Source organism: Sarcophilus harrisii, chromosome 1 (genome assembly GCF_902635505.1).
Source record: "Sarcophilus harrisii chromosome 1, mSarHar1.11, whole genome shotgun sequence".
NCBI lineage: Eukaryota > Metazoa > Chordata > Mammalia > Dasyuromorphia > Dasyuridae > Sarcophilus > Sarcophilus harrisii.
In genome coordinates, this window is record NC_045426.1 from 543,790,714 (window position 1) to 543,805,874 (window position 15,161).

At 34.8% G+C, this 15,161-nt stretch overlaps 1 protein-coding gene across 7 annotated transcripts in view; it reads left to right on the forward strand.

Moving 5' to 3' along the window:
- KIF13A (kinesin family member 13A) overlaps positions 1-15,161 on the forward strand; it is a 247,494-nt gene that overhangs the window by 168,040 nt on the left and 64,293 nt on the right. For all 7 annotated transcript variants that reach the window (XM_031946800.1, XM_031946801.1, XM_031946806.1 and 4 more), the window contains 2 exons: positions 3,312-3,398; positions 3,492-3,658. In XM_031946800.1, the coding sequence (XP_031802660.1) occupies positions 3,312-3,398; positions 3,492-3,658 (254 nt within the window). The remainder of the gene's footprint in view (positions 1-3,311; positions 3,399-3,491; positions 3,659-15,161) is intronic.

A 15,161-nucleotide genomic window follows, 5' to 3' on the forward strand; every position in this document is an offset into this window, starting at 1 on the left:
GAGGGAGAAATCTGGCCTAGACACTTACTAGCTGTGTGACCTTAGGCAAGTCATGTCACCCTGTTTGCTTCTGTTCTTCATGTGTAAAATGAGCTGGAGAAAGAAATAGCAAAGTCCCTCAGTATTTTTGCCAAGAAAACTGCAAATGGGCTCAGGAATAGTCATATATAACTGAAATGACTGAAAAACAAGATTCAAAAACAATGAATAAAATATTTCCTACATACAAAGATCTTACTAGAATTCCAACAGGAGAAAACAAATGCCTATGTAAAGAGAATAAACATTAAATAATTCTCTATAAAGCAATTTGGGAGTGGAGACAGCTAGATGGTACAAATCTGGAGTCAGGAAATCTGAGTTCAAATCCATCTTCAAACACCTAGCAGCTGTGTGATCCTGGGCAAGTTGCTTAAACTTATTTACTTCAATTTCTTTATCTGTAGATTGAAGTAGAGAAGGAAATGGCAAACTATTCTAGTATCTCTGCCATGAAAACCCCAGAAAAGGTTCACAATAAGTTAAACAACTAAACAACAATTTGGAAGTGAGCTCATTAGGGAAGGGGAATGGTGTCCAGAGAGGCAGGAGAGAAAAGTTGGAGAATGAGGTTGTCAAGGACTTTTAAGTCTCAACAGAATGGTTTGTATTTGATCCTGAACAAAGAGAGAGCCATTAGAGTGTGTTGAATAGGGGAGGGATATGGTCAGATCTATATTTAAGGAAAATCATTTTTGCAGCAGTATATAGTACAGGTTGCAATTCTGGAAGAATAGAGGTAAGGGAATCCATGAGGAGGCTTTTTTTTTTTTTTATAAATTACATGTATTGACAAAAGCTCTAAATGGGTGTCAATCAGTGTTGGCCATTCATTTGTAAACATTTAAGTGTGTTTTCTGCACAAAATACTATGCTAGGATTTAGGAAAGATACAAAATTTAAATAAAACACTTTTCTTACCCACTTGAAGCTTCTAGTCTAGGAAGAAGATAAAAGATAAAGGCAACAGTAATACAAAACATTATATGATATGTGCATTAGAGATTCACAATGCAAAACTCTATGTGAAGTCCCAAAGGTGGGGTAAAATAAATAGGAATGAGACAGAAGTGGAAGAGGAAACTTCATCAAGTGGCATTTGAGTTGGACTTGAAAGAAAGGGTAAGAATTTAACAGATGAAGAAGGAAGAGAAGAATATTCTAAACAGAGGGATCAATTCAAATCAACAAACATTATTTACTGTTTAAGTGTGGGAAGCTCGGTGCTGAGCATACAAAATTGAGAGAGAGGGAGAGAGAAAATCTCTGACCTTTACTGACTTACAATCTGTTGAGAAGCTGTAAAAAATAACACAGATAAACAAATGCTAGAACAAATAGGAGAGATCTCTAGTAAATAGGGGAGATTCAGAAGAGATTTTAAGTAGGAATCAGCATCTGAGCTGAAGTTTAAAAGGAATTAGGGATTCTAAGAGGTAGGGGAGAGAAGTTCGCATATGCCAGATGGGGAGGAGAGCAGGTACAAAAAGTATGGAAATGGGCATTGGAGCATTGAATTCAGAACGTGATTAATAAGCCAGTTTGACCAGAATGAGTGAAGGAGAATAATCTGTCTGAAAATGCAGATGAGAGATTGTGAGAGCCTTTAAATGCAAGGCTGGTTGAGGAGGTTATGTTCTAGTCTCAAGGCAATAGAGGACTATGGATAGTTTTGAATAAGGTGAACAAAAGAATAGATGAGGGAAATTGATGATAAAGGAAAAGATATAAGCACATTTTTTGTAATACTTGTCACCATCCATTCAGCAAAATACATCCTGGCTTTTCTTTTTTTCCACAGTTCTGCAGACTAATAAAATAGTAGAAAATTCCAAACAGATGGGACCCAGATTTATAAGGATAAAGTTACAAAATTAGTCATTTTGACTGGCAAGAATATGGGTGCATGTCAGTGGAAAAAACACGTAGCAAACTGCTTTGTTGTATTTGTAACAGATCAAAAATATTAAAAGAGCTTTCTGGAATTTCTTTTTTCATTCAAAACAATCACAATAGTTGAAATGTGTTGAAATACAGCTGCTACTGAATGATTTCTTTTCATGCAGAACCCTATTATTAATAGTACAATATTGTGTTTGTTATTTAATTGTGAATTTTAGAATTCATAAGGGTCAGGTTAGTGAAGAAAAATAAGCTAATGGAAAATAAGAGCTTAGTTGTTCAGTTCCCTTTTCTCCTGTGGATATAGGAACCACAAGACTTTCCTTTTCCACATTAAACAAAAGAATGAATGAACAGGTAAATATATTATTTATTTAATCAGCATCAGTACACTCTTTTTAGGTGGTAGGAAAACAGATTTATTACAAGGTCATTTATCAAGGAGCAGTTATAATAGGATTAAAGGATCATAGATTTAGGACTGGAAGGAAGCTGGGCCATTTAATTGAACCGCAGGACTTTAAAGATGATGAAGCAGGTTTGGGAATTTAAACAGCCTGCACAGGACCACACAGGTAGCTAGTGGCAGATTTGGGATTTGTCTTTGTTTTCCAAATAAATGCAAAGCCTTTATGCATTAATGGTGCCCTTCATAGCAAAAAATGGAATTCTTTGATAAACAGGGTGGGAGGGTGGGGGATCTTTAAAAGCTATTTCTCTATTGGGTATTGAAGCAATTAAATTCACAGACCATTTATAATTGTTATTCAGCCAGTTAATTATGATGAGCCAGACCTTATGCTAAGCTCTGGAAATGGAAGGAAGGAAGGAAGAAGGGAAGAGAAAGAGGGAGAAAAAAAGGGAGAAAGGGAGGAAAGAAGGGAGGAAGAGAGAGCAGGAGAGAGGAAGGGAAGAAGAGAAAGAGAAAGACAGGGAGGGAAAGAGAAAGAGGAAGGAAAGAAAGGAAAGCAAGGAGGGAGAGAGAGAGAGAAAGATATAGGGAAGGAGAATGGGAAGGAGGGAGGAAAAGAGAAAGAAAGGAAAGAGAGAAAAGAAAGAAAGAAGGAAGGAAAGAAAAGAAAAGACAAGTTCCAGGTGCCAAGGAGCACTAATGGGAAAGTCAGCATGCAAACAGTTATTACAAGTAAGATATATACAAGAAATTGTGACAAATTTCCCGGAATGTATATGAAGCAAGTTTCTCTTTTGTAGTTACGCATTGCCTCCACTATCTACAGTACAGAATTTAAATTTCAGGCAAGTTTCAAGTTACACTTAAGATAAAGCAAAGGTCTCGTTGGACATTGGGCTCTTTATTCTATTACTGTCTACTCCATTCCTCCTAAGGGCTTCCTTTTTCTTTTTTCCAGGTCCTGTGTGAATGGAACACTCGTGTGTTGTACCACTCAGTTATGGCATGGAGATAGAATCTTATGGGGGAACAACCACTTTTTTAGGTAACATCACTGTGTTTATTCATGTTTTGTTTTCATTAGCATTTTCATTGTTACTGATTTTAAATACTAACAAATTGATTTTTTTTTTAATAGAATAAATCTACCGAAGAGGAAACGACGAGATTGGTTGAAAGATTTTGAAAAAGAAGCTGGTCCACCAGAGCATGATCTGGATGCAGCCAGTGAAGCTTCCTCAGAACCAGACTATAATTATGAATTTGCACAAATGGAAGTTATTATGAAGACACTGAATAGTAATGGTAAGAACTCAGTAAACATTAAATCTCTGAGTGTATTTCTCTAGGCAGTTTTTTGTCTCACTCAGATGGAAAAGATAGCATTGTTTAAATACCATTTTGAAATTCAAAATTTCTTATTTCCTGTTCTTTCTGGAGATATCTCACAATAATGTCAATGCTTTTATATATCAACAAAGATAGTTGAAATATTGAAATGTTGAATGGAATGCAATGGAACTTCCAATTTTGTCTCATTGAACTCTAGTCATTACTGTATCATATTAAGCCCAGAAAACTGTCATCCAATAATTTCAAACAATCCTCTGAGGAAGCTAGATATTTTAATATTCTTTTTCTAGGAATTATAATACAGTGTGGTTCAGATTGAACAAATTTCTAATATAAATGATCTAAAGGTACCTTTTACAAGACCTGACAAGAAAGGCCAAGAATCATGTGATCTTTTGTAAGGCTTTTGCTTTGCAAGCTTTTCTCAGACCTTTTAAGCAAAGATACCCCATGTATTTTTGGTCATCCATTAATTTCAAATAATTCACTGAGGAAGCCAGATATTTTAATGTGTTTTTTCTAGGAATGATAGCACAGTGAGGATCAAATTGAAAAAATTTCTACTATAAATGAACTTGGAGCACTTTTTACAAGATCTGACAAGAAAGGCCAGGAATCATATGATTTTTTAGTAAGGCTTTTGCTTTGCAAGCTTTTCTCAGATTTTTGAGCAAAGATACCCCCCCCCTTTTTTTTTTTTTTTTTTGCTTCAAAAACTTTCTTTTGGATAATTTTTGCAAATCCATTTATCTTTATGCTGAAATTCTCTCTTAACCTTTTTCTGAAAGAGTATTTTTTTTAAAGATGCATTTATTTATTTTTATACATGTTGTCACCTACCCCCCAGAAAGTAAGTTTTCTGAGGACCAGAGACTTATTTTTGTTTTTATATTTCCATTCCTTAGCATAGTGCCTAATTCACATTAAGTACTTAATGAATATGAATTGAACTGAATTAAAATCTTTACTGTATTCTAAATAAATTATTCTCTCCTATAAGCACAAGAATATTCTTTTCCCATTTCTCTATAATCTAGTTTTTGGTTCCTAATTATAGGAAACTCAAAAAGCTTATAAGGAGACCGGAAAAATTCTCACAGTGCCTAATGACAACAAAGTATTTGCAAGTACCATCTTATCTTCTTCCTCTCTTAAAACTGTTAATCTAAGCATCAGTCCTGAAATCAGGAGTACTGAGTTCAAATCTGGACTCAGACACTTAACACTTCCTAGTTGTGTGACCCTGGGCAAGTCACTTAACCCCAATTGCCTCAGCAATAAATAAATGAATGAACAAATAGATAGAGATAGATAGATTTAATAAAGCCCTGCAAAACTAAACCAGGTCCTATAAACTCCCAGAAAAATGCCTTCTGAGAATACCCAAACATTTCCTGCCAACCCAGTAATATATTTTGATCTAAGGACCCTTGTGTTAACCATGAAATTCTCTAAGGATCACTGAAATCTACTTTGGGAAGCTCTGAAGCAAGTATGAATGTGTAGGCTCTGCTTTTGGAAATAATTCTTAAAAGTATAGTTTGTTAATTTGTGTTTTCCCAGTGGATTTCCTTCATTTTTTTTACATTAGTCTTTGGTGGAATTTGAGCTATCTGGGATGTAACAAATTGAGGCTTAAAGGCACACAGAACTTTTTTTTCATTTTCTTTTAGGAGTAGCTTCATGGATCCCCACTTGAGGGGTAAGAAGGAAAAAGGAAAAGGCAAAAAATGAACAAGAATTCTAACAGTTTGTATTAAATGTAGTGAAAAATATTAAACAGAGAAGAAAGGAGAGAGTAACAATACAAAAGAATCTCTATAATTGTCTTTCCTGAAAGAACAAAATAGCTACTTAGAAGACTTGGGAAAGCAAATGAAATTGATGTTTAGTGACATCAAAATCTAATTAATGGGTCATTTAAGCAACATTTCAAAACAACAAGTTCTTCCTTGGAAGCCTCAGGTTATGCATGTTGGGACAGAGCAAGTTATAGGGTGTGAGCTCTGAGGTGGAAGAGTTTTCTGAGTAGAGAAACACTCAGAAAGAGATCATTATTAGTGTTCCTAGCAAGGGGTATGGAATTTTTTCTGTCTGTATCATGAATTTTGTTCTCAGAATATAGAATTATAATTAGACCAAGCCAGTGATTAACTTTCATGTGTTATCACAAAATACATATTGAATCCTGAGAAATCAGTTCTCCTTTTACTCCCCACCATTTCTTAACTTCTCCTATTTTGAAGACCAGATCATAGTCAGGGTCTTCATTGTCAAGACCCATAGTATTGAAGAATAGGTTTGCAGCTGGAAGAGCTTTTGAACAATGCCCCTTCATTTGTTCTTTCACACACTGTGTCATGGACCATTTTTGCCTTGTACCTTTTAGGTGTGATAAAATCCTATTGGGAAATAGCTCCAATTCTAGGAAAGGGCCTCCTTCATTTTCCATGTTGAAAATGGGGCCCAGAGACATTAAGTGATTTTGTATCCCTAAAACTGAATTTATATATGTTTGGTGATGGGTTAATTGATTGTCCAGAATCAGTCAATCTAGATCGATTGTCTAGAGCAGCACCAAAATATCTTAATAACCAGTCAAATTCTCTTTCCATTCACTATTCTATGGTATGGTTCTCCTTCATTTTATAAAATGTTTAGAAATTCCCCACCAGTTAATTAAAGACCAATACAAAATCGGTATGAAGCATATTTGGAAATATAACTGAGAATAACAATGACATATTAAAATTAATTTATAAACACTCAGTTTACCTTCCACATTTTAGAAACAGAGGAGATGGTTACCAGCTCCTTTCCTTCTATACTATTTTCTTATCCAAATAATTCCAAAACCCTCTCCTCCTCATTCACTTCATACGAGTCTTTCAACCTTAGGTTTGTAGCTGTATTAGTACTCAATGCATATCAGATTGTTCTCTAAATTGCTGTTCATTTTCAAATATTGATCATATCTTTTACAAAGTAATACTCATTCTCTGTCTATCCAGATTCCAGTCATAAATCAGTATCTTCTTTCTCCTAAATCTAAGATGCTTACCTTGTGTGGTGAAACCATTACTATGTTAGTGGTTCGATGTCACTCACTGTAGTTCAAATTTGCCACCAGGTGGGTTCCCGATAAACCTGTATTCCTGGTGGTCATCCCGGTGGTGGTCCTACCTGAAGATATTCTTCCCCCTCATGTGGCTTCAGACTGAGTTTCTACATAAACGCGGGGATAAAGGTTTACTGCTGATCTGCCTTTGCATGGCAGAGCATGGCTTTTTTTTTGGCCTTGTTGTTGACTGATGCTTGAAATGTGTGTCTTGGCCAGATTTAACAATTTTGATAAGGAGAAAACTAGAAGCTATGTCCCTGAAACTACTCTGCATCCTAGTTTGGGAGAGTCTTTAAAAATGTTCCTCCCATCTCTTCTAGCTCCATGTTAATTTGTTACATGAAACTAGTTTCTGTCAAAACTGGACAATATTATTGGTGGTGTTATGAGCAGTGTTCTACTGAACAAGTCCTGTTAGGCCTTCTCATGCTATGGAGGTGATCTTTGGTTCTTTAAAGTCATGTCACCAGAACACAAGCTCGACAAGCATCACCAGGCTGGAGAAACTTTGGGTTTAGACCTGTTGGGTTCAGGCCCAGTCTAAATGAAAGAGGCTTGAGAAGAGAGGTTTGCCATGAGGTTTTGAATTTTCTTAGCCACAACAACATATTAGCCTGTCAACTAAGAGTTGTGATTTTCATTGATATTAGGGATACTCACAAGAATGATATCCACTGGTTCTTGAATTGTTGAGATAGTCCTGCAGCTGTTATTCCTGCAGAAAATGGTAATGTATCAGTTTAAACAATGGTGCTTCTAAGTGCTTGTCATATTTCAAAGATGATGTCTATCCCAGTACTAGGCTTTCATAATATATATGATGGGCTCTTGGCAGTAGTAATGATGGAGCTGATTCATCTGAACTATATAGATAAGTTATAATAAACTTTATACTTAATGTAGAGTAATGCAGTCTTTCCAAAGAACTCAGAACAGATTACAAATTTATTGTCCTAGAAGCCCTCATAAGAGAAACAAGAGGTAATTGGGAGGTATTTCACCACTATTCTTTTACAAATGGGCCTACTGAGAGTAAATAAATGACTGGATAAATACCATAGTATAATTTTATTTCAGGAAACATCATGATTTTTAAAGAACTCCTTTAGGACCCTACACCTTTTCCTAGTATTGTGTACCTTCTCCTAGTTTGCTGCTTCTGTTAACTTTTGCCTCAAGTTTGATTTTTTTAGCCATTTTGTTGGATTTTGATTTGCTATATTTTCCATATAAATTTTTCTTTTAAACTCCTCTCCATCCAAACTTTGCCACTGGTTGGATAAATAGGTCAGTTCCAGTAGGTATCAGACAGTTCCTAAGGGAAGTCCTTTTTTAGTTCTATTCTGGGAAAAAACAGAAACTTTAAAGCAAAGTAGTGCTATATAAGAGTGGTATTCATTGTCACTCTTCCCATAACACCTATGACTTTGATATTGCAACCAGAAACCATATAGACAATCTTTCTTACCCAAAAATAGCATTTAAGAAGAGTAGAATGAAAGGAATGGTTGAGGATAACCTATAATCTCTTAAGTATGATTTTATGTTGTATGAGAACAGGCTAGAGATTTGTCAGTGCTAGGGACCCACAGTTACAAGAAAGATTTCTTATATAAAATAGTTGGTAAAATTGTAATGACTTTGCAAAAGAAAAACTTAAAGAACATACAAAAGAAAATATTTCCAACCTTATGTCATCATCAAAGCTTGTTAAGATCGTGTATTTTAAGATCAGCACGAGACAGGAATTCAGGTTAGGGGAAAATCGTCAGTCTTTATTCTCAGTGAAGAAGGTTCGGAGGTAGAAGAGAATCGGCGATAGCAATGTGTGCAGCTGAGTCAAGAAGCTAGCTCGACCAGCAGCCACACAACCAGCAGCTCGGAGTCTCGAACTCAGCCCAATCTCTCCCAGCTTGTCTTCTTCCTTCTCTCTCTCCACCCACCAAAATCGTCATTTCCTATACAACACATCAGGACTTGCAAGGAGAGTGGGCAGGGACCATTCTTAATCCAATCATGTATATTAATAGAGTATAGCCCAATTACTATCTAGCCTCATGTACTTGGGACCTCAGTGCATCAGCTCAAACCTCAGCCCATTACAAAAGCTAGAATATAAATCCATTTTTATATTCTGTTACTCTGAGTACCTTTATTGAGAGTACACAAAGTTATTAGTTCACTTGGATACTGCCTAAAGTGCTAAGGAAGAAAATGCAATCCATTGTCTCTTAATAATAATATAGAAGTATTATTAATAGTAATGTTTATCAAGGTTTTTATAACTTACAAAATGGCTTATATGTATTATTTTATTTTATTTTTATAGCAACCCTGGTTGTGGTAGGAACCAGGCATTTTATCTCCATTTTATACACAAGTAAACTGAGAATCAGAAATATTAAGTGACCGGTCCACTATTGCAGAACAAATGAAAGAACTCAGATTCGAACTCATTCTTTCTAACTAAATGCAGTCCTTTTTCTGTCATATCAATATATATCTACATATTTATCTAAATTTATGGAGAAGTGGGAGTGGTAACAGGTTATGTTTTTCCTGAAAACGTCGTTCACCCTAGTGTGAGTTTAGTCAATTCAATTGCTTTTGCACTGACAGAAAGATTTAATTTTTTTTAATTATTCCTTTGATTTTGTGATTAAATATGTGGTATGTTTAGGTTGCAGTATTTGTTTACATAGGCATTCCTCAAACATTTAAGCAAGATTTATAAATTGGTTTTCTAAAGTTTGAAACACCTTTTTCTATAGAAGTAAATTCCTAGTCCACAAAACTCTATTTGCAACCAAAATGACACCAGATAGATTATTTAATCAATTCCTACAAAGCCAAGAACAAAAATCAAACCTAGCTTAGAGACAGAGAGTTCAGTTCTTGTTAGAATTATGTTTTGTTCTCAAAAGGGTGGTGCTGTCTCTGACATAAGAACAGGAGAGGATAAAAATGAAATTTAGTATTCTAATTCAGATCTTTATCATGTGGCTCATTATAGTAAAATGTCAGTCATAAAAACTCTTCTAACTTAGAATTTAATAATCCTACTTAGGTTGAATTTAAGTTTGACTATGCTTTTTATGAGCAATTGTTTTAAGAAACCAATTGCTCTATAAGCAATATAGTAAGACATGTTCAACCTACTTAAGTAAAACAACTTTTTTTAGAGATTTTATTACAAATAGTATTGGTATGTAAACAGATGCTTCTAATTACAAATTAATCTTGACTCCTTTGAAAGCAAATTTGATGTAGGATCCCTTGATATCAGCATTTGATTACTACTCACTCCAAAGAATTTTATTTATTTGAAAATAAACGTATCCTTTAAAAAAAAAGTTGAAAAATTGAACTTTAGATTTTCTGCTAATTTAGACAAACCTTCTGCTTCAAATGATTCACATATTATTACTGAATATTTTTATTCTGTGCATAATATTGTACTTACTAAATACTAGATGAAATTATTTAAGACAGTTCTTGTCTTAAATGGAGCTTACAGCCTATTTGGGAGAGATGACATATAAAACTAATTACAATGTTATACACAACACACATATATATGGTATAATATGGATATATGGAATAACATAGTATATGTAAACGATAATATTAATATAAATGTAATATACTAATATAAAACTATAATACAAAATAATTAATATAAGAATCTATGAACACCAAGCAAGGTTCTTATTGGTTAGATCAGAGAAGAGTTCCTCAGGTAGTCTTGCTTTGAAGGTTAGTAGAAGTCATTTGAGTAAATGGAGAGGAGAGGGTCATTTGAGGCATGAAGAAAAGCAGAATACTCATAGACAGGAAAATATGGGACAAAGAACAGCAAGCAGTCTAGTTTGACTTGGACATAAAACATCAGGGGGTAGTAAGTAACATGAGTTAAGACAAGACAGATAGAATGGCACCAGTTGTAGAATGCCTCAATTTTCACTTAATAGTCCATAAAGAGTCTTTGAAGAGTTTTTATAAAAGGAATGACATGATCATATCTATATATAATTAATTAATTATGAATAGGAAGTTTATTTTTTCTTTGTATTCTCAGTTTTAGGTACGTAGTAGGTGCTTAACAAATGTGTATTGAATTGACAAGAAAAAATAAATTTGAGTGGGGTGAAAATATACTTGGGAAATCTATAAAATATTAACATTTTAAAATGTGACCAATGGGAGAATGAGTTTTCCTTGGCCATGCATATTTATTATAAGGATTTTTCTTTCTTTCTTTTTTCATAGGGAAAAGGGGAACATAGAAGGGAGGATGTGAGTAAGATAGCAAAAAAAAGAGAGAGAGAAACTAGAAAAACAAAATAATAAAGGGTCATAACAGCATTTTTAATGTCCAAAAGAGAACAAAAGAAAGAGAATCATAGGCAAATAGGACAGTTTTGAAAGTTTGGTGTTGAATTATATGTTTTAAAAGAATACTTTAATAGATATAATAATTAGAAAGAAGGTTCAGAGGTAGCTACACTTCTCTCAAAAAGTCAGAATGGAATCCCCTTATCTCTCATAAAATGGAGATTGGGACAAAATAAATTTTGCTTCTGCTCATGGAGGTGAATGTGGGATTGATGGGTCATTGAACCAGTCAAGTTAATAAGCTTTTATTAAATATTTTCTCTGTGCCATTGTCTATGCTAAGCACTAGGAATTTTTTTTAAAAAAGGAGGCAAAAGAGACCCTACCCTCAAAGAGCTCACAACCAAATGGAGAAAGCAAGCAAACAACTATGTACAAACACACTACATAAGATAAATAGAAAATAGTGAGAAGGCATTAAAATTAAGAAGGTTCCTGAAAGGTTTCTTATGGAAGGCAGAATTTTAGTTGATTTAGAAGTGGAGATGATAAAGAGCATTTCAGGCTTGGAGGAATACACCAGAGGTGGATCTAGTGATGGAGTATCTTACTCATGGAGCATCAAGTTGGCCAGTGTCACTGAATGGAAGAGTACCTGGAGGGCAGTAAGGTGTAAGCATCTGTTTCTATTTATGGTGTGGGGCTGAGGTCAATATGGACTTAGTTAACAGCTCCTGCCCTTGTATATGCACAGCCGGCTTGTTTTGCATGATAGTGTGTGTCCAAGGGCTAAGGAACTTGGACACTCAGTTCTCATGTTTTAAGTTCCAGTATTGACCATTTTTAGTATGTGGAGTATTTCTTAGATGATTTGAGTAGAAGCCTTTTGGACAGTACTGATGTTAATGATGGGGCAGCAGAGTGTTGTTGAAGATCTAATAAAAGGCTGAATGGGAGCCGCTGTTCTGGGATAGAAGGTTTCTTGGTTTTGGAGCTGGAAGACTGAAGTCCTATTGGGGATGATGGGCAGAAAATAGTGGGTGGCTTAGGGGTATTTATGTTCCAGAAGAAGGATGCACTAAGTTACTTGCCTCAATGGACCTGGATTGTCTTTCTCATCATCTTCTTAGTAATACATTGAGGAATAGATCATCTAGTATGACTTTCAGACAGAGAACTTTGCCAATTATCCAAAACTTTCTATAGAAGAATAATTTGGCAATGAGGGCAAAACTGCATCAAACAAGTAATTGTGTCTATGTGTATTGAAGGTAATTATCCACAAAGTCCACAAAGATTCAAGACAGGTGAAGGATAGCCAATATTCCAACTCTGTAGCTTAATAGTAGCTCCTTAAGCCTAGAGGAGTAGGAAAGTTGTAAAACAGGTTGTTAGATAACATCATAATGATGATAATGTGATGCAGTGATCAGGATAAGGTGTGTTACATCAGCTCAGTGACCCCAGTGTCAAAACTGTTTTTATGAGGGAAATCCTATCCCAAGTTTATAGATTGGCATTTTACTCACAGAGTCAGAGTAGACTGTTTCTTAAGAACAGGACCAGGAGGTCTGGCTCTGGAGACAAGCTACTGTCATCAAAGCTCAGCATCAATTATAAGACTCCCCCACATCCTCTGTGACTGCTTCCCTCATTTGAACAGGGCCATCACCTGACACCTGACAGCATGGTGTCATCTTGAATAGACTAGTGAAGGCTGAGTGCCAGAAACTCCTGAGGTTCAGGTGGCTCTAACTATTTCAGAGTGGGAGGAAACACTTAGACTGGACCCAATGATTCTCACTTTTAAGAACTGTTATTAATCATACTACTGCTGCTTTCACTGATATTACTGGAACAGGTACTTGACTTTCCAAACATCCAGAGCTGGCAAAATTGAAAAATATCAAAACTCTACTAGTGTCTGGTCCAAGAAGGCTATAGGGGATATTATACATAGTGGATGGTAGGGGCTTTGGAAGGCTGGGAACTGGCTAATGGCTCTTTTCTGTCTAAACTGAAAATTAGAAGTATGAAAATCCTCAGAGAAAACTAAGGATGTGAGGTTTGATAAGATAGAATGGAGCAGAGGCATTTACATCAAGCATATTAGTAGTCTAAGACTAATAACAGAGTAAATAGTAAAGAGGATGAATCTTTTAGCAGAGCATAAATATTTTTATCTTAATTTGAAAAGTGGGCAGTGGTTTCCCTTATATAGGAATGTTGTTTTAATTTTTTATTGTTTTCATTATATAGGTGCAAATGTGGATATTTTATATATTTATATACATGGATTTAAAATTTGTGTTGCCTTCCATGTTTCCTATTGTTATTTATGAATTCAAAAAGAGTTTTGAGGTTAATTGTCATGCGAGAGTAACCTTTATATGTGTGTTTGAAAGAAAGACAAACTACACAAAAGATATTCATAATTGATGTGTGATTCTCCTTTTGTGTTCTACTATGTTTATATATGAAAACATTTACTTGTTGTCTGTTAAGATTGTAATTAAAAAAGGAAAGAAACTTGTTATGGGGCTATTATAATAGCCCAGATAAGTGATGGGTAGGTAATAAGGTACGTTGGTTGAATGGTATTAGTCGGAAACAAGATGAGAGGTTCAATATGAAAGATAATACAGATAGAACTTTGGTACTTGATTGGGTTAAAATAGAAAGGGAAGAATTTTTTAAAAATTAGGTTTTAAACATGTTTGAGCAAATATTAGTATTCTTAATAGTAAATAATAAAGTCAGAAACAGAAGTAAATTTTAGATGTATTCAGTTGAAGTTGCTGGTGTACTATCCAGGGAAAGGAGTGAGTGTGTGTGTGTGTGTGTGTTATGGACCCTTTCTCAACATGATGTTTGAGAGATATAAAATAAAAGAGAATATAGAGCAAGTAGGTGGCACGGTGAATAGAGTACCAGATCTAGAGTCAGGAAAATTCATTTAGCTGTGTGACCTTAGGCAAGTCAATTGTCTCAGTTCCTTCATATATAAAATGAGTTCAAGAAAGAAATAACAAACCATTCCAGTATCTTTGCCAATAAAACCTCCAGTGGGATCACAGAGTCAGACATGACTGAAATGACTCAACAGTAAATATAGATCATTCTCAAAAAAATGTTTTTAAAAGCATAAAATAAAAAGGAAATAAATTACATTGAACTAAATATGTAATTTTATCCTTTCCCAGTTCATGAATCCCCTTCATGAACCCTAGGATAAAAATCCTTGCTCTTAATCCAGGGGAAAGTGTCCTGTAAGGACAGTTGAAAATGTCCTAGAGGCCAGGGCTTGAACTATATATAGTTTTTGGAATCTTGTGCCTGAGGCTGATAGTTAAAACCTTGTAAATAAAAGTGATCTCTAAGAGAAAGAGCATCAAAAGATTAGATTTACTAGTTAGGAGGTTGTTAATCATCTTTGAGAGTATAATTTTATCAGAATGATAGGAGCAAACAATTGCAAAGAGTTGAGAACAGACTGAGGAAGAAGTGATGCTGAATTGATGTTTTTTAAGAGGTCAGAGGTGATGGCAGCAGAATGAATGGAAGGAAAGGCTTTTTTTTTTTTTTTTTTTAGAATTGAAGAAACTGATTATTTGGTAGGAATATAGAAGTAACCAGAAGAATTAAAGAAATATAACAATGCAGTGATGATTAGTGGATCAAGGACTAGGAGGAAATGGAATCAGGAGAGTATATGAAGAACATAGATAGGGAGATTAACTTTATTAAGAGACATAAGAATAATTCTTCCCTTCAGAGAGGAAGAAAGGAAAGGAGAATAAGTGATGATTTGAGATTTTTCAAGAGTTCATATGCAATTAACTCAATCTCAAAGAAATAGAAATGTTAAATATGTAAATGTGGGGGCAGAGGGGACAAAAATTTTGGGGACTTTGTTCTGAGGAGTGAGATAGGTTATAAATAAGGACTAAAGTTCTAGATAAAACTATATAATCTAACATTTCAGGTAGTATATGAAAA